This window comes from Xyrauchen texanus, chromosome 24, assembly GCF_025860055.1.
Source record: "Xyrauchen texanus isolate HMW12.3.18 chromosome 24, RBS_HiC_50CHRs, whole genome shotgun sequence".
NCBI lineage: Eukaryota > Metazoa > Chordata > Actinopteri > Cypriniformes > Catostomidae > Xyrauchen > Xyrauchen texanus.
The window spans coordinates 6,066,609-6,091,528 of record NC_068299.1 but is presented as its reverse complement, the minus strand read 5'-3'; the positions used below and the strand labels follow the sequence as shown (position 1 = coordinate 6,091,528).

Below are 24,920 nucleotides of genomic sequence, written 5' to 3'. Positions count from 1 at the left end.
TATACTGCATGTATGGGCTAATGTAAAGTCAGTCGGTTGTTATGGCAAAATAAAACCCTGACAGGGTGATCAGCTCTTGTATCATTCTAAAGAGGTTTATTTTGTGATAAATAAAATAAGATATGTGTGACTTATTACACAACTAGAAGGGGGGACATAAACTGAGACAGAAAGGTTATTCAAAGTTATTCAAATTCTGAAACAATCTTTCTGGCGTTTATTTAACAATGTATGCATCAAGTGAATAAATGCATTAATATACATAAATATGCAACTTCAAAAACAACTTAAATGTAATGTAGACCATAAATATCTTCACATTGTTCCTGTTTGGACGGAGGAGGATGGAGTGTAAATCAAAACCAATCAAAACAGGTATGTTTCCTTCCTGCAGCCATGTTTCCGTCTCTACCTGAGGCTTCTATGAACAGCGGGACATGTCCAGCTAGAGCACAGCAAGCTGTTTTTAATCCGTGGATGATTTACAAGGAAGAATCTGAATGACATTATTTTCTTCAAACGAACCGACTAATTGTAATTAATTGCCATGGCAAAGAAACTTTGCCGTGTGAGTTGGGAAGGATTTAAGAGGTACACACTGTCACACAGGGATCCGAGAAGCAGGATAGATGGCCTGCAATACACTGATGACCGGTCTTATATGACAATCCACATATGTGCGGTTGTTACTCAAATATATCAGACCACTAGATGGCGCCATTGACCAATCAGTTTTTTATTATTATTATTTTTTAAGGAAAATAATGTTAACAATATCCATAATGTAGGCAGTGTTTTAGGCTACTGTTGTAGCATTTGTGGCATAATGATGATTACCACACAAAATATATAGGTTATAGTAAGGCATTTACAGTACAATGCAAGTGAATGGGGCCAGCCCATAATAGTTAAAATAATCACTGTCTCAAAATTGTTAACATGTTACTATTGTGATAAAATCAATGATTTACTGGCATTACAACATTTACCAGGTAACAGGGTTTACTGGGTCTTATGCCATCATGACAATAACGTTTTAATATTCAATATAACTTCACACAGACATAGTGACTGGTTAGTCAGTGATTTTATCACACTAAATTCAAGTTAACACATACAGTATTATGACTGGCCTCATTCACTTCCATTATACAGTTAGTGCCTTACTTACAACGGAAGGCAAAATTGTGAGGCACCAGGAACATTCCTCAATGGATATCACTTGGAAATCTGTTACATTGTGGAAGTAAAATCAGCTATGGATGCCGTTTCATGTTGACTTTAACTGTCGGTCCAAAAGACCAGAACTTTTCCATATTACAGGCTAAACTGTCAACACCACTTCCTATAGCTTCTTTATTTTTGACACAACACATAAAATCTCCATTTACTCTTTTAAAAGATGGTGTGAACAACTGAACATCAAAAACAGGAAACCACAACCTGCCTTATTTTTTAAACAGGAAGTTGCACTCTGAAAAGCTCTTTCAGAACTGTTGTAAACCTCACAGTTGTCTGGGTTTCATCATGTGTGACTTTTGGGCCTCTTGTGTCTGGGTCGATTGCCTAGAACTTTCTCAAAACTGCTGAGTGTGCAAAAAGTTATTTTCATGGAAAGACTTGAAGATCAAATGATTATATGAAGAGATGACACACTTATCACTTATCTGAACTGCGGTAGAGGTTCAGTAACATGTTCCCCAAAATGGCTTACAGGCCCTCTCCCTCATTGGATATCTCTATCCTGTCTCAGATTGTTCCTATGGTGGATCTCACACCTCGGTGGTTCAGTATGATTAAAGAGGTTGTTCAATGCATAAACACAACACAAAGACTAAAATCTTTCATCAACTTTCAACTTTTTATTTCTTCGTTTAAAAAAAAAAAAAAGCACATTTTTGATTGTATCAGCAGTTGTTTCACATTGCACAGTGTCATGCCTGGAGCTACATATATGGCACTGCCACTGTACAGGCACATAGAAATCTACAATCTCACACATGAAACTTAAAATGTACAAAATGTGGCATATTTATTAGCATATTTACAAAAGCAGATTCACAAACATTCACCTATAAACCATCTATACATATATTTATACACCCTTCCCTACATCCATCTACATAGCAAAGTTTTGGTACTCTTTATGGCAGTGGCTTTAAACTTAAAAAAAAAAAATACCAGCTCTTTGCTTTTTTAATTTGATTGCGAAGACAAGATATTCAGTTCTGACACACTGAGATGCTGAGTACATAGATACTTAGAAAATGAGTATTGAGTACTAAAAACTGACACACTAAGGGGTGAATTCCATAAGAATGAACTGTTCCCGGTAAATTGCACACACTGATTAAGTGAAAGATTCACTAAAGGAATTATGCAGATCATGCAATGGTGCAAATGCACCCAGAAAAAACTGCTGAATGTAAATTGCATTGATGGAATTCCAATATTGCAGGCTGGTTTTGAGCCCTGTATTTCGGAGGATATATCAGACCACTGCAATCTGGTTCACGGTCTGTACAGCGTCTCTCCACTACTGTGATCCAGACATCTGAATCATCTCTTTAACACGCCGAAAGTGCACTTGATTACACCGCACATCTGGATATATGCCAAGTTATAAAGCTCTCCTCTATCGTTTGATCCTTACTTGATTAATTACTGCTGATATGATCAATGGAAAAATGTACACAAGTATCTTTTTTAATTAAAATGCCATTAACAAAGTGTATTGCTCTAGGGATCTAAAATGAGCTGTTTGCACGGACAGGAATGACAAAAACTGAATTTAAATACTCAAGATCCAGTGTTATTTTAGTGCTGACTGCACCTGCTTAAACTAGATTTCGGTTGGTCAGTGAAGAAGTGCAGATTTGATCTGAAATACTATGCACAAAAGTGTTTAGTGAATTCACCCCTGAGTACTGAGTCCTGATTACTACATAACTGAGACACTGATGATTAAGACACTTACTACTGAAGCACTGAGTACTGGGATACTGAATATTGACACTGAGCATTGAGGCATTCAAACTTGAGATGGGGAGAGCAGGAGAGAATGTGTTAATAATAAATCTCTAAACTCTAAAAGGGAGGATGAACAGAATGTTTCAGTGGAGGGGAGGATAGGAATAGACTATTTAGAAGGAAAAAGAGGGAAAATGGTCATTTACAGTCAGTGCAATTGAAGCCACGGTCTATCTCATTCATGAAGCACATGATGAATAGAAGTATACGGCTGAAGTGTGCAAAAAGCTTAGCTCAATCATCTCTAAAAGAAAGGACATGCCATATAGCTTGTCTTATTTGGATCCCCTTCAAAATACCCTGTGATATCTGTGGTGATTATAGTTTCCCTGTTCTGGAATGTTCTGTCCCATCACTTGGCAGAAAACATTTCTGAAGCATACAGGCAAAGACATCACCAGAAAAGGTGCCCCACTGCAATAGTGGAGAGATAAGTGGAATTGTCATTTTTTGGGGGTCTCTCCTCATCCATGCAGAAGACAGGAAGAATAGAAGCATGATGATGTAGAGAAGTTAGAAGCACCAGTTGTTCCTGGGAGTAAATGTGATAGCTCTTACTCCTGAAGTAAATTGGGAGACTCAGGGATAGGTTCTGGGAAAGAAAGTAAAATTCTGATTATGAATTCCATAATCAACACCTTTAATACAGAAAATTCTGAAAATAAGGGCCAAATTCAGCTCCGTTTCTACAGAAATGTTGAATGATGTGGGCCATATTTAACACCTTTTATCCAGAAAATTCTGATTATGACATCAGTGATTAACACCTTTTATCCAGAAAATTCTGATTATGACATCAGTGATTAACACCTTTTATCCAGAAAATTCTGATTATGACGGTCGTGTTTAACACCTTTTATCCAGATAATTCTGATTATGACGGTCGTGTTTAACACCTTTTATCCAGAAAATTCTGATTATGACATCAGTGATTAACACCTTTTATCCAGATAATTCTGATTATGACGGTCGTGTTTAACACCTTTTATCCAGATAATTCTGATTATGACGGTCGTGTTTAACACCTTTTATCCAGAAAATTCTGATTATGATGGTCATCTCAAGCACTGAGGCATTCAATCTTGAGATGGGGAGAGCAGGAGAGAATGTGTTAATAATAAATCTCTAAACTCTAAAAGGGAGGATGAACAGAATGTTTCAGTGGAGGGGAGGATAGGAATAGACTATTTAGAAGGAAAAAGAGGGAAAATGGTCATTTACAGTCAGTGCAATTGAAGCCACGGTCTATCTCATTCATGAAGCACATGATGAATAGAAGTATACGGCTGAAGTGTGCAAAAAGCTTAGCTCAATCATCTCTAAAAGAAAGGACATGCCATATAGCTTGTCTTATTTGGATCCCCTTCAAAATACCCTGTGATATCTGTGGTGATTATAGTTTCCCTGTTCTGGAATGTTCTGTCCCATCACTTGGCAGAAAACATTTCTGAAGCATACAGGCAAAGACATCACCAGAAAAGGTGCCCCACTGCAATAGTGGAGAGATAAGTGGAATTGTCATTTTTTGGGGGTCTCTCCTCATCCATGCAGAAGACAGGAAGAATAGAGGCATGATGATGTAGAGAAGTTAGAAGCACCAGTTGTTCCTGGGAGTAAATGTGATAGGTCTTACTCCTGAAGTAAATTGGGAGACTCAGGGATAGGTTCTGGGAAAGAAAGTAGAATTCTGATTATGAATTCCATAATCAACACCTTTAATACAGAAAATTCTGAAAATAAGGGCCAAATTCAGCTCTGTTTCTACAGAAATGTTGAATGATGAGGGCCATATTTAACACCTTTTATCCAGAAAATTCTGATTATGACGGTCGTGTTTAACACCTTTTATCTCGAACATTCTGATTATGACGGCCATGTTTAACACCTTTTATCCAGAAAATTCTGATTATGACATCAGTGATTAACACCTTTTATCCAGAAAATTCTGATTATGACATCAGTGATTAACACCTTTTATCCAGAAAATTCTGATTATGACGGTCGTGTTTAACACCTTTTATCCAGATAATTCTGATTATGACGGTCGTGTTTAACACCTTTTATCCAGAAAATTCTGATTATGACATCAGTGATTAACACCTTTTATCCAGATAATTCTGATTATGAAGGTCGTGTTTAACACCTTTTATCCAGATAATTCTGATTATGACGGTCGTGTTTAACAACTTTTATCCAGAAAATTCTGATTATGACATCAGTGATTAACACCTTTTATCCAGATAATTCTGATTATGACGGTCAGTGTTTAACACCTTTTATCCAGATAATTCTGATTATGACGGTCGTGTTTAACACCTTTTATCCAGATAATTCTGATTATGACGGTCCTGTTTAACACCTTTTATCCAGAAAATTCTGATTATGACGGTCGTGTTTAACACCTTTTATCCAGAAAATTCTGATTATGACATCAGTGATTAATACCTTTTATCCAGATAATTCTGATTATGACGGTCAGTGTTTAACACCTTTTATCCAGATAATTCTGATTATGACATCAGTGATTAACACCTTTTATCCAGAAAATTCTGATTATGATGGTCATCTCAAGCACTGAGGCATTCAATCTTGAGATGGGGAGAGCAGGAGAGAATGTGTTAATAATAAATCTCTAAACTCTAAAAGGGAGGATGAACAGAATGTTTCAGTGGAGGGAGGATAGGAATAGACTATTTAGAAGGAAAAAGAGGAAAATGGTCATTTACAGTCAGTGCAATTGAAGCCACGGTCTATCTCATTCATGAAGCACATGATGAATAGAAGTATACGGCTGAAGTGTGCAAAAAGCTTAGCTCAATCATCTCTAAAAGAAAGGACATGCCATATAGCTTGTCTTATTTGGATCCCCTTCAAAATACCCTGTGATATCTGTGGTGATTATAGTTTCCCTGTTCTGGAATGTTCTGTCCCATCACTTGGCAGAAAACATTTCTGAAGCATACAGGCAAAGACATCACCAGAAAAGGTGCCCCACTGCAATAGTGGAGAGATAAGTGGAATTGTCATTTTTTGGGGGTCTCTCCTCATCCATGCAGAAGACAGGAAGAATAGAGGCATGATGATGTAGAGAAGTTAGAAGCACCAGTTGTTCCTGGGAGTAAATGTGATAGGTCTTACTCCTGAAGTAAATTGGGAGACTCAGGGATAGGTTCTGGGAAAGAAAGTAGAATTCTGATTATGAATTCCATAATCAACACCTTTAATACAGAAAATTCTGAAAATAAGGGCCAAATTCAGCTCTGTTTCTACAGAAATGTTGCATGATGAGGGCCATATTTAACACCTTTTATCCAGAAAATTCTGATTATGACGGTCGTGTTTAACCCCTTTTATCTCGAACATTCTGATTATGACGGCCATGTTTAACACCTTTTATCCAGAAAATTCTGATTATGACATCAGTGATTAACACCTTTTATCCAGAAAATTCTGATTATGACATCAGTGATTAACACCTTTTATCCAGAAAATTCTGATTATGACGGTCGTGTTTAACACCTTTTATCCAGATAATTCTGATTATGACGGTCGTGTTTAACACCTTTTATCCAGAAAATTCTGATTATGACATCAGTGATTAACACCTTTTATCCAGATAATTCTGATTATGAAGGTCGTGTTTAACACCTTTTATCCAGATAATTCTGATTATGACGGTCGTGTTTAACAACTTTTATCCAGAAAATTCTGATTATGACATCAGTGATTAACACCTTTTATCCAGATAATTCTGATTATGACGGTCGTGTTTAACACCTTTTATCCAGATAATTCTGATTATGACGGTCGTGTTTAACACCTTTTATCCAGATAATTCTGATTATGACGGTCCTGTTTAACACCTTTTATCCAGAAAATTCTGATTATGACGGTCGTGTTTAACACCTTTTATCCAGAAAATTCTGATTATGACATCAGTGATTAATACCTTTTATCCAGATAATTCTGATTATGACGGTCGTGTTTAACACCTTTTATCCAGATAATTCTGATTATGACATCAGTGATTAACACCTTTTATCCAGAAAATTCTGATTATGATGGTCATCTCAAGCACTGAGGCATTCAATCTTGAGATGGGGAGAGCAGGAGAGAATGTGTTAATAATAAATCTCTAAACTCTAAAAGGGAGGATGAACAGAATGTTTCAGTGGAGGGGAGGATAGGAATAGACTATTTAGAAGGAAAAAGAGGGAAAATGGTCATTTACAGTCAGTGCAATTGAAGCCACGGTCTATCTCATTCATGAAGCACATGATGAATAGAAGTATACGGCTGAAGTGTGCAAAAAGCTTAGCTCAATCATCTCTAAAAGAAAGGACATGCCATATAGCTTGTCTTATTTGGATCCCCTTCAAAATACCCTGTGATATCTGTGGTGATTATAGTTTCCCTGTTCTGGAATGTTCTGTCCCATCACTTGGCAGAAAACATTTCTGAAGCATACAGGCAAAGACATCACCAGAAAAGGTGCCCCACTGCAATAGTGGAGAGATAAGTGGAATTGTCATTTTTTGGGGGTCTCTCCTCATCCATGCAGAAGACAGGAAGAATAGAAGCATGATGATGTAGAGAAGTTAGAAGCACCAGTTGTTCCTGGGAGTAAATGTGATAGCTCTTACTCCTGAAGTAAATTGGGAGACTCAGGGATAGGTTCTGGGAAAGAAAGTAGAATTCTGATTATGAATTCCATAATCAACACCTTTAATACAGAAAATTCTGAAAATAAGGGCCAAATTCAGCTCTGTTTCTACAGAAATGTTGAATGATGTGGGCCATATTTAACACCTTTTATCCAGAAAATTCTGATTATGACGGTCGTGTTTAACACCTTTTATCTCGAAAATTCTGATTATGACGGCCATGTTTAACACCTTTTATCCAGAAAATTCTGATTATGACATCAGTGATTAACACCTTTTATCCAGAAAATTCTGATTATGACATCAGTGATTAACACCTTTTATCCAGAAAATTCTGATTATGACGGTCATGTTTAACACCTTTTATCCAGATAATTCTGATTATGACATCAGTGATTAACACCTTTTATTCAGAAAATTCTGATTATGACGGTCGTGTTTAACACCTTTTATCCAGATAATTCTGATTATGACGGTCGTGTTTAACACCTTTCATGCAGAAAATTCTGATTATGACATCAGTGATTAACACCTTTTATCCAGATAATTCTGATTATGACGGTCATGTTTAACACCTTTTATCCAGAAAATTCTGATTATGACATCAGTGATTAACACCTTTTATCCAGATAATTGTGATTATGACGGTCGTGTTTAACACCTTTTATCCAGATAATTCTGATTATGACGGTCGTGTTTAACACCTTTCATCCAGAAAATTCTGATTATTACATCAGTGATTAACACCTTTTATCCAGAAAATTCTGATTATTACGGTCGTGTTTAACACCTTTTATCCAGATAATTCTGATTATGACGGTCGTGTTTAACACCTTTCATCCAGAAAATTCTGATTATGACATCAGTGATTAACACCTTTTATCCAGAAAATTCTGATTATTACGGTCGTGTTTAACACCTTTTATCCAGAAAATTCTGATTATGACATCAGTGATTAACACCTTTTATCCAGAAAATTCTGATTATGACGGTCGTGTTTAACACCTTTTATCCAGATAATTCTGATTATGACGATCAGTGATTAACACCTTTCATCCAGAAAATTCTGATTATGACATCAGTGATTAACACCTTTTATCCAGAAAATTCTGATTATTACGGTCGTGTTTAACACCTTTTATCCAGAAAATTCTGATTATGACATCAGTGATTAACACCTTTTATCCAGAAAATTCTGATTATGACGGTCGTGTTTAACACCTTTTATCCAGAAAATTCTGATTATGACATCAGTGATTAACACCTTTTATCCAGAAAATTCTGATTATGACGGTCGTGTTTAACACCTTTTATCCAGAAAATTCTGATTATGACATCAGTGATTAACACCTTTTATCCAGAAAATTCTGATTATGACGGCCGTGTTTAACACCTTTTATCCAGAAAATTCTGATTATGACATCAGTGATTAACACCTTTTATCCAGAAAATTCTGATTATGACGGCCGTGTTTAACACCTTTTATCCAGAAAATTCTGATTATGACATCAGTGATTAACACCTTTTATCCAGAAAATTCTGATTATGACGGTCGTGTTTAACACCTTTTATCCAGAAAATTCTGATTATGACATCAGTGATTAACACCTTTTATCCAGAAAATTCTGATTATGACGGTCGTGTTTAACACCTTTTATCCAGAAAATTCTGATTATGACATCAGTGATTAACACCTTTTATCCAGAAAATTCTGATTATGACGGCCGTGTTTAACACCTTTTATCCAGAAAATTCTGATTATGACGGTCGTGTTTAACATCTTTTATCCAGACAATTCTGATCAAGACAGCCGTGTTTAACACCTTTTATCCAGAAAATTCTGATTATGACGGTTGTGCCACCTATCTTTGTAAGAATTTTGCAAATGCTCATCGAAAATGATTAATGATATGTATGGCTGCCAGGACAAAGAGTAGGCTTTTGACCCATAACATTTAAATCTACTAAGCTGATGTCGCAACACCGTTGAGTGAATTGTGTGTGTGTTTCTTTTTTCTAAAGTGTACCGAGATCCTCTCTAAATGCACACGGAGCAGTGGGAGGCAGAGCGCAACTGAAGGCATGGGCAAGATAGACAGTCAGACTCAGCTGAGCAATCAATCAGAATGTTTGTTTCAGACACGATTGGATTTTTGCTAACAAATAATCTTTTTCAGTTTCAGTAAAGGGCAGGACATTTGTAGCATCTTCAGTCAAATGCTGATGCGCCAACAGAGCTAAAGTTGCCATAAACTGCGCTGTATATTTACTTTGCTGCTACCCTACTAAACGTAAAGATATTTGTGCATTTAAGTTGGAAAACCATAGTAATCATTTTTATGGATATGTTGAAATAAGATAACTTATATTGTGAACATTACTACACTTATATTTGCTATACAATGCTTCACATTTTATAACATATTATATATTTTATTGTTTTTGCAGCTTGATTTCAATTAATGCTCTGGGTAGGCTTGGGGGAGCATTATGAACTGGGTTTTACATTTTGTTGAAGTATGCCTTCAAAAGAGCAAGGAAACCCTGTTTTTCATAATATGACCCCTTAAAGGTCTTTATTGTGTCTATAATTGCCTGATGGGTCACTTTGGGAATACAGAACTGTGTGTACAAACTAGTTGGTCAAGTATTATGTAGAAACACATGTGAAAGTCAGCACGCCTGTGCACACACTCACACAAAATCTCTCTCTATTTCTCATAATACAACCTGCCATAAGAGATGCAGAAATGAGTGTTGTGAAATGAGGTAGAAAAGGGGAAATTGACATTCTGTACATTCCGCTGAGTTAAAGGTTAAACAAGAGGAGCAGTGTGTGTGTAGAGAGAGATGGACACAGAATGTTTGCCTACACACATGAGACTGTGACAGCTCCGCTTGTTCTGTCTGATTGTGCAGATGTGCATGCACACGTATGTACATGACTGCGTGAGAGACGTAGAAACCGTGTGGGTACAACCGTGTGGGTACAACTCATAAAGGCAGAGAAATGTATGAAAAAATGTAGAGAATGTCTGTTCTTGTGGTGTATGTGCTTTCGTGTTAGAGATGTGAAAACATGCTCCAGATGTTTCTTGTTGCCTACTTGGTAGTGACAGGCTTTAGCTGAGGTTGGATTTCAGTTTCGTGTGAGTGTTTTTTGTGTCTTACCCTGCGCAGGGAAGAAGGCGTCCCCTTGTATGTTAGGAGAGAGAGGCGTTCCGGGCTCCGACAGCAGGTGCCGTCCTGTTTCTGATGACTGACGCATAATTTGGGATACAGTCCGAGTTCTAGACTGTGGAGAATCCCCTAGAAATACCGGGTTCTCATGCCCCATCGCTTCACTAGTCAGAAAATCAATGAATTAAGAAAATTAAATGGTTACATTTCACAAAACTAGTCTAGTCTATTAGTAAATAAAGAAATGATATAGTAATATAGTTACAATAAGGTTGTATTTGGTTAACTTTAGTTAACACAATTAGGTAACATAAACCAACAATAAACAATACTTTTCAGCTCTTGCTAGTTTTTGGTTAACTGTAATTATACACTTACACTAACCAATACATTTCTATTAGAAATGCATTAACAACTAATATGAATTAACAATGAACAATTGTATCTCTATAAATGAACATTAACCAAGATTAGTCAATGCTGCTAAATAAACGGTATATGGTTCATTGGTAATTAATAATACTTGTGCATTTACCACAATGTTTACAATACAACCTTATTGTAAATTGTTACAATAGAAAAAAAAGTAACATTTGTTACAAAAGAAAAAAAAGTAACATTAAGCCTTTTTCAGACAATTAAGATTGTTTTGCATTTTCATGACATTTAAGCACATGTTAACCCCAAATTCTCATTACCATAATGAAGAAAAAAAAAACGAATTCTCATTACTGTAAAACAAACAATTTGTTATTGTTTACATTGTAAAGTATTAAGAAATCATGGTAGTATTTATTGTACTGCCTTAAAGGGATAGTACACCCAAAAATGTAAATTCTCTCATCAATTACACACTCTCATGCCATCCCAGATGTGTATGACTTTCTTCCTTTAGCAAAAAACAAACTAAGATTTTTTTTTAAATATGTGAATGATGATCAGACATTTGTAGCTCCAAAAATGATATATAAAGGTGACATAAAAGTAATCCATAAGACTCCAGTGTTTTAAACCATATCATCAGGGCAATTTAATCGGTGTGAGTGAGAAACAGGTCAATATTTATGTCAGATGTGAAAGTGAAATTATACAGGCACCACATGTGACTTTCAGATGTAAAAGTGAAAATGAAAGTGGAGATTTAGGGTTAAAAAAGGACTTAAATTTTGATCTGTTTCTCACCCACACCTATAATATTGCTTCTGAAGATATAGATTTAAACGCTGGAATCTTATGGATTACTTCTGTTTCCTCTTATGTGATTTGTGGAGATACAAAGGTCACCATTCACTTGCATTGTATGGACCTACAGAGCTGAGATATTCTTCTAAAAAATTTAGCTTGTTTTCTGCTGAAAAAAGAAAGTCATACACATCTGGGATGGCATGAGGGTGAGTAAATGATAAGAGAACTTACATTTTTAGGTGAACTATCCCTTTAAATAAATTGCATTGCGGTAATGCTTTTATTTTAATACTGTTTAAAACTACTATATTACAGTAATGAGAATCAAATTAGATTCACCATTGAGTTTGTTTTGGTCACTGCAGAAACTCACCTGTCCATACGCACTAACTCATGTGCACCTGCGAACAAGGAAGAGGAAGTGTGTCCACAGTGAGAAAGGAAATGCAGCCTCAATGAAACAATTAGTGCACTTACTGTACTCCCATGTGCAAACCGTACATAGGATATGTGCACACTATATAGACCAGAATGTGTGAGTAATGCATGAGTAAGTGTGAGCATGTGTGAATACTCACATCTGCTTCGAACTGCTGTTTGTCTCTGTCTGTAAACCAGCAACAGTATGAGAGGGAGACACAGAATGAAAGCGATACATGCTGCAATAGCAAAACCTTCAGCCACAGAGTCTGAAAGAGAGAGATCAAGATGTTCCAGATGGAAGAAAAGAGATCTGTAATGAATTTACAATGACTTCAAAAAGTATTTGGACACTTAAGTCACATGTAAGAGTATCATGATAATAAAATATCAAACCAAGTGGCATATTTAAAGCAAAACATTTCAAAAGAGCAACTTTGATATAGGTTTTAGATGATAGAACAATAAAAAGTATTTTCAAACATTCTGGTTGTCAAATTGTAGTTGATCAATTCCATAGCGAATCTGCTTGGACACCTGTGTGAACCAGAGGGGTACCGACTTCATGCATCCATTAATAACGACCCAGTTGGTTAAAAGTTCTAACCAAAGGTGTAGCATCATTTATTTTCAGATGCCATCTGTTTTTATATTTTGGATTTGCAATGCAATGAAATATATATATATATTGTGTGACTTTAAGGTTAAGTGTGTAATTTTTCAGCAACTAGTTTCACCAAACAAAATTGCCCATGTCTGCCATTGGTTGGTCAGTCCCTGCCCTCAACCCATGTCATTGGTTGAGCCAGTGTTGCTCCAGAGTAATTTGTTAATGGTGCTACACAGTCACACTGTTCATTCTCTTGAAGGAAAACAATCTACAAATAGCTCACTCATAGTTGTCTCAGCATATGTGTCCAGAAACTTGCTTTTACCAAATGCATATACGCTGATGCGAACGCTTGGCCACTGGATTGCTAACGTGCAGTTCAGCTGAACATGCTTATCGAGCGTTCTTGCGTTACTGTGGCGGTAACAAACCTCAGTACTCAAGGGGGCAATAGAGTTACCTTCAAATGTTTGTGCCATTAAGCTGGGTATGTTATTATTCTAGTAAGTTGAAATATATTGACTTTAACAGTAATATTCTGGCTTGAAAGAGAAAACTCACCAAATAAGTGGAACGTTCACACTAATGTCCGCTTTAGTGCCCCGTGTGGCAACACTGAGAATGCAAAGAGTACTTGCATTGTGTTGTGAATTGTGGTTTGACATTGGCATTTTGGAAAGCAACAATGCACAAATTCAAGATTGCTTATTTATTCAAATACTTGCATAGAGTATGTTAAAGGTAGAGTTTAAGGGGACCTATTATGCAAAATTCACTTTTACATGGTGTTTGTACATAAATGTGAGTCGGCAGTGTGTGTACACAACCACCCTACAGTGTTAAAAGTCCACCCACTCCTCTTTCCTATATTTCTATTAATCAAAAACAGTGTGTCGAAATGAACTGTTTTCGTTTCTGCTCTAAAGTGACGTCACTTTAGAGCAGGCCTCGCCCACAACTGGTGACGGTCTCTACCCTATTATCATAGATCCTCCCCTGAGTGATCTACACACAGTCTGCCATTTTTTACGAAGCTGAGAATAATATCTCAGCTTCGTAAGCGTCATAAATGTTCTGTTGTTGGCTGTAAAAGTGAACATAAGAGTCTTCGTGTACTCCCTGCATCAGAGCTGCTGAAGACGCAGTGGACATGCTGGACTGGTAATCTGGCATACCAGCATTTTCCCGGTGGGCCGACGCAATTTGGGGTCGCCCGCGAAACAGGCCAAATGGGCCGCAATAAGCTAAAATGAGCCACCGCGTTATGCAGAACGGACCACAAAATGGCGCCGCGATATGCAGAAAAGGACAGCGACTTTAGGGCCAATTGCTATGTAAAATCCCAGGCCGATTTCTCTTCCCAGTCCAGCCCTGCCTGAACTCCGATATTCAGTCATATAGGTTCTGATTTGTTGTTGTTGCTGTAGTAACCAAAGCAGGAGCTATAAAGGCACAGCCCTCTTCCGGAAAGGGGGTGGGGAGCAGCAGCTCATTTGCATTTAAAGAGACACACATGAAATCAGCCTGGTTTTGATTCCACCCAAAAAGAGGCATTTATAACATGGTAAATAAATGATCCGTGGGGTATTTTGAGCTGAAATTTGACAGACACATTCTGGGGACACCTGAGACTTATAATACATCTTGTAAAATGGGGCATAATAGGTCTCCTTTAAAGGTGCACTCAGTAATTTTATTTAAAACGTTTTACTTCAAATGAAATGAATAGTAATTTTGAAAAAAAATCATGACCACTCATGTGACATGAAGAGTTCAGTCATGTCAGTATCCTCATAAAACTCTTTAATCTACATGGGGCGGGGGCGCCCTCATCAGGGCAGCCATGTTAGAATCACATGACCATCTGAATACTACTCACTTAATCTCAATAACCCTGTTATTGGACACTTACTTTCATGGATTGAATTAATCTATGCTGACTGCGCAAAGTGAATTTCTACAATGGCATCGGTAACTGAAAATGATGGTGTTTGAATGATGCAGCATCCAGACCACTAGGTGTCAGTGTAAGCCATACTTCGACATACTTCAAAACATTATAGAGTGCACCTTTAACATTGAAAAGAATACACACATCACCTTCGAGTGATCTAATAGTTTTGGGGGCCGCTGTATGTTTTTTGTGTGCTGTTGAACATACCATCTGAAGGATTGTGGGTCATCTCAGAACACTTCAGACTGCCGTTGTGAGCTGTGGAAACATGCTGTGTTAAAATCACGCAAGAACGATAGATGCATGAATTACATCACCTGAGTTCCTCACTCACTTCTCGTTACTGGCATCACAGTCAAGTAGATATAGTTATGGGCCTCCTGTTCCACCTTGTGCTTGTTTTGGATGTCCAGAAACAGGCAGCAGTATCTCCCCTGGTCCAGGTGCTTGAGGTTCTGCAGGGTGATGGAGTAGAGCTGCTCGCTGACGCTGTATTCTACACCCAATGAGCGATTGGTGTACCTGACCCCACGTGGATGTGTGCCCTTGTGACAGCGCTCCTTCGTGTGAGACGTGAAGAGCCAGGTACGGTGAAACCTGTCCTCCGGGTGAGCCTTTGATCCAGACTGGATACATGTCATAGTGACATTGGCACCCTCGGGACACTCATATATCCGATGGGGCACAGCGAGAGTTAAAGAGTGGTGCTCAGTGCTTGCTGAAGAGAGAGAGAGAGAGAAAACCAGAGCTTAAAGGGATAGTTCACCCAAAGTGAAAATATTTACTCACACTCATGTTGTTCCAAACCAATATGATTTTCTTTATTGAAAATGGTGGTGGCGTAGTGGCTAAAGCACAGGGCTGTTAATCAGAAGGTCATAGGTTCTAACCCCACGGCCACCCCCATTGTGTCCTTGAGCAAGGCACTTAACTCCAGGTTGTTCCAGGGGGATTGTCCCTGTAATAATTGCTCTGTAAGTTTAAACAACTTTAAACACATGGAAGCATAGATCTTCTTCACTACCATGGTTAGATGTGTCATGATTTCTATAAAACAAACTATGGCACTTTTGTGCTTCAAACGGACATTCGATCCCTCGACCAGAAAAGGCGGTCTCTCTCCTGCTCTCTATATTACATTTGCTTTTCTGTTTAAGTTTCAGTTTGCACAGTTTCAGCCGTACTCATCGTAAAACATCTGTGGCTGCTAGTGGCCATTATTCACTGATAATCTCCCCCTCTCAAATGTCATTTGCATCTACATTTTTCAAGCTTTTTGTCCTTTTTGGAGATTGGCTGTGTAAATCTCCATTCACTTTTGCTTTACGGAATGTCTCACATGGAGATTCATGGAAGAAATAAAGTAATACAGAATTGGAACAACAATTTAACAAAATAATTTTAAAATTGTTATTTTAGGGATAACTATTCCTTTAATGTTAAAACGAAATCTGAATTTGAAATTTGAATCTGATCTTTAATCTAAGCAAAATGTGTTATTTATATACCAGTGTTTTTATTATTATTATTTAAAGGAATATTCCGGGTTCAATATAAGTTAAGCTCTAGTGACAGCATTTGTGGCATAATGTTGATTGTCACAAAAAATACGTTTGGATCATTCCTCCTTTTCTTTTAAAAAATAAAAAACTACAATCTGGACTACAGTGAGGCACGTACAATGGAAGTGAATGGGGCCAATTAGTTACTGTTTCAAAGCTATAGCCACAAGACATAAGCAATATGTTTGTTAACATGATTTTAGTTTGATAAAATTGTTACTAACATTTTCTTTGTATATTACATTATATGTAATTTAACAACTATGACACATAATACTGTAATGACGTAAACCACTAAACCCTAAAATTCTCATAAAAATGATGTTGTAAAGAATTTTACAGCTCAAGTGCTTTCATAAAAATGATAAGTTTCACATTTCGGCCTTTAAACCCACCAAAAATCGACCCCATTCACTTTCATTGTAAGTGCCTCACTGTAACCTTGATTTTTTTGCTTGTTTTAAAGACAAGGAGGGACAGGTCAGAATTACTCTTTGTGGTAATCAACATTATTTACTTTTATGCATTTGGCAGACACTTTTATACAAAGCAACTTATAGTGCACTTATTACAGGGACAATCCCCCCGGAGCAACCTGGAGTTAAGTGCCTTGCTCAAGTACACGATGGTGGTGGCTGTGGGGTTCGAACCAGTGACCTTCTGATTAACAGTTATGTGCTTTAACCACTATGCCACCACCACTCCACAACATTATGCCATAAATGCTGTCGGTTGAGCTTAACATGTATTGAACCCGGAATATTCTTTTAATTTATAACAATAAGATGTCAGCACAGGATTGCAATCTCCGTATTTGACAAAGTGGATTTCTAGATTTCAGTACTTCAGTTCAGCAATATAATTGTGTGAAGTGTTAGGTTAGCTTACCACATGTGCTTCTATGTACATCTATCAGAGTTTGTTTATTACACAGTAGTGTCTGTATGGTTTGATTTGACTTCATTGGTTGTTTCTGTCTTAGAATTATTATTATTTATAATAAGTTGACTTCACTACCAAACTATACAAATCAGTTAAATGAACCCCTAGCCCTTCTCAACATACAGTGGACCCATTAATGTGGACACTGAAGCCACACTTTATAGTGCACAAATGTCATTGCATTGGAAAATAAATGAAGGGCATCAGCAAACAAAATTAACAACTTTTTTTTTTTTTGGAACTGACTTCTCTTTTCTGAGCCTTTTATTTATTTATTTATTTTTCAATTAAATTCCCATTTCAATTACATTTAACCAGATGATCTCAGGGTTAAACATAACTTTCATACATTTTGAAGTGTGGCTTAAGTTGCCCATTTTTGGGAGACCATTATTTTTGGGAGACTTAACAATACTAGTCCTTCAATACTAGTTATTAAAGACAGAAAAAAAAGCTGTGCAATGGATTTCTTCAGACTTTCTGGATGAAAACCATTTACACTTTATTATTCAATAAACAACAACATGTCTTCCTGTATGTGATTGCTCTTAACTCTAAAAACACAAACAACATCAACTGAAGGTGTCACTTTAGACTGCAGCCCTCTGATACTTTTTTTCTTGTATCTATGTGTGTGTGTGTGTGTGTGTGTGTGTGTGTGTGTGTGTGTGTGTGTGTGTGTGTGGAGAAGAAAGGTGGCACACATACTGTAGTTCATTGTTGTTTCCTATCTAGTTATAGACAAAAAAATACCTACACCCTAATCACATACTGAACACAAACCCTGTTTCGTAGTAAACTATAAACAATTACACAACTCAACAGAGCTAAATGTTTTTCAAAAAGACAAATTAAATGGGAGAGATCCAGATTTCTCATGAACATAAATATTTTGTATATTTATGAATGCATGACCCATATAAGGACTGCTTGAATGCATGGTCGCTGGTCAGTTTACATTTTTTTTTTAAATATGTGTAGTTCACATTCATGTCTAGTGCATACATTTAAGAGATACTGTTGCTCTGTGGTGCTGCAAAACACTGCTCTGTTTGTTTGAGCATCTCGACCAGCCCGACACAGCAACATTGTCTCAAGCAATGGCCTAAGTTTGGGGCAGGACTATCAGTTATATATAATTACATTTTGTATTTATTTATTTTTTTGACTAATGGTAGATGGCAGAAGTGTTCAGAAAACTGTTTTAAGCAGCCATTATTTTTGAAATACCGTTCATTGCACCAAATGGCACAGAAATGACACACTTCACCTTTAAATGGATAGTTCTCCTAAAAATGATATTCTCTCATAATTTACCCTCATTCCATCCCAGATGTGTTTGACTTTCTTTCTTCTGCAGTACACAAACAAAGATTTTTAGAAGAATATCTTGGCTCTGTAGGTCCATACAATGCAAGTGAATGGTGACCAGAACTTTGTAGCTCCAAACATCAAAAAACATAGAAGTAATCCATACGATTCCAGTGGTTAAATCCATATCTTCAGAAACGATATAATAGATGTGATGTCATGTATATTTCTTTTGTTTCCATTATGTGATTTTTGGAGTTGCAGAGTTCTGGGCACCATTCACTTGAATTGTATGGACCTACTGAGCTGAGATAAAAATAAAAATCTTTTTTGTGGTCTGCTGAAGTCATACTCATCTGGGATGGCATGAGGGTGAGTAAATGATAAGAGCATTTTCATTTTTGGGTGAACTAACCATTTGAGATGCCCTGCCTGACTTGTGCCATATGTAAGTAGCCTAAATCTGCGATGTGTGTGTGTGTGTGTGTGTTTGTTTTTGTGTCCGTGTGCGTGCGTGTTTCAGGAAGAGCAATAGGAAACAGCGTCTGTGTGATAAAGAGCAGCTCAGGGCATTTGTGTCTGTTCCTTTCTCTCATAGACACAACACAATTGAAACCCCTCCTGCTCTATTATGCCCTATAAACTTCATCTGTCCTCATATTCCCAATAAGGCTGTGTAATTATCCGGCCCAGGGCTCCATTTACCCATTTCCCATCCTGTAAGATCCTGTGCTGCAAATCAGGCCTGCGGACAGCTGCAAGGGGCCTTAACACTGCTTTGTTGTGACTGGCTGGGAAAACTACCCTGCACTCTGGACGTAAACGTCCTAACTCTAGGTCAAGCTTGCATAAAAGGCCAATTAGAATGTGTGTTGGGAATGTTCTGGAGCCAACACATCCAACTGAGGGACAAAAAATGTATAATAAGCATCAATGTTATTTCTGTTAATCGACAGAATGTCACAGATGCTGTACTAACATGTACAAGAACATCCCTTTAAAAAGTACCAGACTAGGCTTAGAGAGAAATAACAATAAAATATCCACTGCCTGAGGGTAAAACATGTTTATCTATGTCAACAGAAAGGCTCTTTTTTTCTGACTGCAACTGAATTTAAATAGATATCAGAAATTTTCCTGCTCGTTGTTTAAGATATTTAAAGAATGATCAGCATTCATTTACATACCACTGAAGCACTGTGCATTCCATAAGCTGCTTCATTTTCTACAGCAGGAAGATCTATGACTGTAACAAAACAATAGAAACCTTAACAATAAAAAAGGGGAGAATTGCTCCCCCAGCTACGTGTGTTTGTGTAAGAGCCTCATTAAAAGGTGTTAACGAAAACTGTGGGAGACTAACTGAGAACCCTCCTCATATCTGCAGAGAGCATGACTGGGCGGGACTGTCCCGTTTCCTGAAAGATCTCACACAGACCAGTATCTGTCCACCAACACAGAAACTCCTCCAGTTTCAAGTGTTATAAGTTCTGTCTTTGAAACTAACTCTGCTTTATATAAAAGGAGGTTGGCAAAAAGTCTCTGACCAAGTCAAAGGTCACTCAGACTAGACTTTAAATAGAAAATGTGAGATGTGTTTGCAAACACTCCTAATAAAAATAGTAATTTCTCCCTTTTGTTATTTTTTCTCTAAGTAGTTCACAGTTCATCAGCTTGTACCCTTTCCATTCTTAGGACAATGTGGATGTGTCCTCTCATGACGACCTACAAACCTAAGGGGTCAGGAATGTAATCCAAAAGCAAAATGTAGACATAGTCTGCCTGTCTCGTTCCATCTGGGATCATTCCTTGCTGTCTGAGTGTCTTCCTTTTTCGCTCTCTCTCTCTCTCAATTTATCATCTCTAACACTGTGTCAAATGCATCATGCTATTCACAACTACACATGCATGCTGGTTTCTCAGGGTTGGTTAAAGGGTGAAGTGTGTAATTTCTGCACCACTAGCATCACCAAACGGAATTGCAAAAAGGTTTTCTGAACGCTCTTTTCTGACATTCTTCCATTGGTTGTGTGAACAGATAGTCCCGCCCCACACTTACAACCAATGGTGGTGTGTCGTGCTGGTCAGGATACCCAAACGATGTTTAGAAAGTGCCAGAGTCACAGTGTTTACTCTTTTTGGATGAATCGACTTCAAAATGATTTACTTATATTTGTCTCGGCATACTGAAAGCATTTTAACATCAGCAAAATTACTCTTAAACACCTTGACTACTCTGGATGCGAGTGATGTGTTCAGTTTAGAACATTCTCTTCACCCAGTGTTGACCATCAGGCTTTTCTGAAAGATCTCACTTCTTCACTGTGATGATGAAGTATGGATGGTTAGGAATCGATACCTCCTAGGAATGGTAAACTGGTTCGATGGCCACTTCCTGAAGAACCAGATCTACTCATCAAACCATCTACCTTTTAGACCTAACAAGCTCTATAAATGGCAAAAATCAATATTAGCTGAGAAACAATATTAGCTGAGAGTCTGTGGGTTACTGACTACTGACTGTACATTTTCTTCAAACTAAAGCGGTTTAAGCTCTTGCTTGTTGGATGGAACATTTATATTTTCGTCATGGTTTAGGATCCACTAGCAAAAAGCACAATGGTATTGCTATATTTTTGGGCATTTACTAATACAATGGTGTTATTTAAGTACATAGGAGTGCAATGTAAAAACTATAGTTTTATAGTTGCTTCTATTTTGCAATTCACTTGCTTCTATTTTGCAACTCTCTAATTTCATACAAAGTTTTTACTACAAATTAGGTTATTAGTGTAACAATCTGAGTGAAATATTTCTTTTCTTTTCTCTTTTAAAACTTTTTCAAACTTCCAATTCCAGGTGTAAATGGAAAAATGCCAGATTTAAATTTGGTCTCAAATATTGGCACATTGGCATTACCATTTGACGTCATAATTGTGCAGTATTTCCAGCACAGTGGTTACAGTTTTTTGTAAGGTTTCTCTGATTGGCTGAGAGTTAAGCTGTTTTTGTTTCAGTAGGCCTAAATGAGGAAGGAAGCGTCTAAACAAGGTGCTGTTCAAATACACAGAGCCATCACCAACTAATGCAAGAATCTACAAACAATAGATGTTTGTCAAATATATCTTGATAATATATTAGATATCAGATAAAGTGAAATTACGAGGCATGCTAGGGCAAAAGCAAAATCTCATGAACATTAATTACACAGGCTGATATTCCAGGAGCACACTTAACACAGTATAACATTTAGCCAATCAGTGGCATACGTTATTTAATATTCATGAGCCAAGCAGTTGAGTAGCAGGCTGCGTTAGCATATCACAAGATCTCACGAGAGCGCCCAAACGCTCCATATGTTCCAAACGTTACACAACATTTGAGCAGGAATTTGATGTAATGTGTTGGGACATAACTAAACTGTTTTGTGTTTCATGTTTACGACTGCTTGCTTAATTTTACCAAAATTACAGTTTTAAACCATGGCAAGAAATTAAAGGGCCAGCTAGCGCTTTTTACAACTAGGCTACACATCTCTCCATTGAACATGTACGAATCCCTTAAAGTTTGTGATTACTAACCCTAACCTACCCCTAACTATTTTAACTAAATCACAATTAAGTAGCCTTCATTTATATCGTTTATAGTAGCAAAATGTAATAGACCGGCGATCATATATTATGACAGATGACAATTTTTCGCTTTAGCCGCAACAAATAATGTATTAAAGTTTGAGTTAAGGACAGAGGTTAAGAGGCAAAAAAAGTTGTGTTTTCAGTTTTGAAACAAGTTGACACGCCCGATCAGCCTTGGGAAGAAAGACAATATTTAGCGAGGAAACAAATGTCGGAATAAGGGGCTGTTCACACAAGAAATGTATAGCTTCAAAACAGCTGGATGGTTACTGCGCAACGGAATTGAACACAACGCAGGGGTCTCGAGACGATCATAAGTTAATCATCAAAGTTTAATTAAAAGGGCAGTTCATACTGAGCACGTTTTTGTGTCCGTCTATGTTACCATGCGCTAGACGACCGTCTTTAAACGTTGCGCCGCGTCTCGCTGTTTTTGCAGAAGCTCCGCATTTTTAGAGTCGCCTTGTCAAGTTAAAAATGACTGTTAAAAAACGTCTCGAGACACATGCATCTAGCTTTTTAAGCGCAAGTGCACGTTCGGTGTGAACGGCCCCTAACAACGCTGACAAAACAGCGAGACGCGACGCAACAGCCCAAAGACGTCCGTCTGACGCACATGTACATATACGCCAATAATTAAAATATAGCGCAGACTGAACGCAAGGACGCATCCTGTGTGAACAACCCTGATCTAGTACACAAGTAAAAGTTTAGTGATTTACCTTGAACCGCAACGCAGAGAAGAACGCAAAGCAACAGGGCTGAAAGTACATCCATCAGTCCTAATCTCCTTTGACTTTCACAAAGACTCATACAAATTTTTCAGTCCAAAGTCCTCTACAATAGTTCTAGCTATGATGACATAAATCTTGTTTAAGTCTCCCTCTTATTCCAATGCAATGTGAACTCTGCTGTTCTTTAGGCTGTTACTGTAAGTTAAACTCCTCAGATTCATTTAAGAAGTGAAGTGGAGAAACAAGAAGCTCAGCTTCACTCACTGTCTCCCCTCCCTCCAGATCACTCCACCCACCATGACAAAATTAAACTTCATTGTGCTTTATATCTTCTCTTAAATAAATCAATAATAAGATGGTTACATCTACAAAACACAAAAATAAAATAATTGAACAGGACTTTTTAATATATTGTTTTATTTATTTATTTAATTAATAATAATAAATTCACTGAATAAAACAATGTATAATGCATTTAGTGTACTCTTCTCTTAAATATATAAATAATATATACAATGATATACATATTTTAATATATTATTTTCTTACATGCTTCTGTTGATGTCCATCAATAATGAAATTATGAACCACATTTTATTATATAAAGTTTACTTTTACTAAGTTATAATTTGTTTTTATACATTGTGTTTATGTTTATTCATTTTTAAACTTTAAAAGAATATATTAATATTTATAGTAAAAATTATTTTGATTATATATATATATATATATATATATATATATATATATATATATATATATATATATATATATATATATATTATTTTATTATTATTATTATTATTATTATTATTATTATTTATATAAGGTTAGGCCTACATCTTAAATTGTAACCTTACATTTCTCTGTGTTTACTTTTCTGGAAGTTTATTTTTCTGCATTACTATGAATTAATTGTAAATTTAATGAAAAAAATACAAAGAATGAACTCTTCTGTTCAAGTAGATTATCACATTAACCTAAATTATATTGCAGACCAACTGTGCTTAAACAGCGGTCTTGAGTGGTCTTAACATTAATCAATTAATTTATTTTTTATTGTAATTGACCAAATTTCACATTCAGTGCTTGCGAGAACTGTTTAGTGAGTTTTGTTGGGAGACATGGATTCACTAGTTTAGATCTGATGCAATACTGCTGATAGCATGAAATACCAAAGGAAACACACACACACACACACACACACACACACACACACACATGTTGTGTTTCCATGTTTTATGGGGACTTTCCATAGACATAATGGTTTTTATACTGTACAAACTTTATATTCTATCCCCTAAACCTAACCCTACCCCTAAACCTAACCCTACCCCTAAACCTAACCCTCACAGAAAACTTTCTGCATTTTTACATTTTCAAAAAACATAATTTAGTGTGATTTATAAGCTGTTTTCCTCATGGGGACCGACAAAATGTCCCCACAAGGTCAAAAATTTCGGGTTTTACTATCCTTATGGGGACATTTGGTCCCCACAAAGTGATAAATACACGCTCACACACACACACACACACACACACACACACACACACACACACACACACACACACACACACATGTTGTGTTTCCATGTTTTATGGGGACTTTCCATAGACATAATGGTTTTTATACTGTACAAACTTTATATTCTATCCCCAAAACCTAACTCTACCCCTAAACCTAACCCTCACA

General features: G+C 36.9%; 2 protein-coding genes across 18 annotated transcripts in view; one reads left to right on the top strand and one right to left on the bottom strand.

The window, feature by feature from the left end:
• The window catches only part of cdh23 (cadherin-related 23), a 326,796-nt gene that overhangs the window by 260,313 nt on the left and 41,563 nt on the right, over positions 1-24,920 (top strand).
• Positions 1,849-23,440, bottom strand: LOC127617899 (V-type immunoglobulin domain-containing suppressor of T-cell activation-like). 17 transcript variants are annotated; one of them, XM_052090049.1, is made up of 12 exons: positions 23,216-23,440; positions 15,378-15,761; positions 15,251-15,301; positions 12,638-12,748; positions 12,433-12,460; positions 10,866-11,038; positions 6,765-7,707; positions 6,464-6,635; positions 5,304-5,432; positions 4,916-5,130; positions 3,841-4,829; positions 1,849-3,797 (listed from the first exon to the last, which is right to left on the bottom strand). In XM_052090049.1, exons 1-7 carry the CDS (start codon positions 23,304-23,306, stop codon positions 7,670-7,672), a joined length of 876 nt encoding a protein of 291 aa, XP_051946009.1. In that variant the 5' UTR covers positions 23,307-23,440; the 3' UTR covers positions 1,849-3,797; positions 3,841-4,829; positions 4,916-5,130; positions 5,304-5,432; positions 6,464-6,635; positions 6,765-7,669. The 17 variants fall into 17 exon arrangements, with proteins under 17 accessions (XP_051946009.1, XP_051946019.1, XP_051946014.1 ...); XM_052090059.1 differs by lacking the exons at positions 4,916-5,130; positions 5,304-5,432 and adding an exon at positions 5,520-5,562 and having other exon boundaries at positions 1,849-4,012; positions 6,550-6,635; XM_052090054.1 differs by lacking the exons at positions 4,916-5,130; positions 5,304-5,432 and having other exon boundaries at positions 1,849-3,883; positions 6,421-6,635.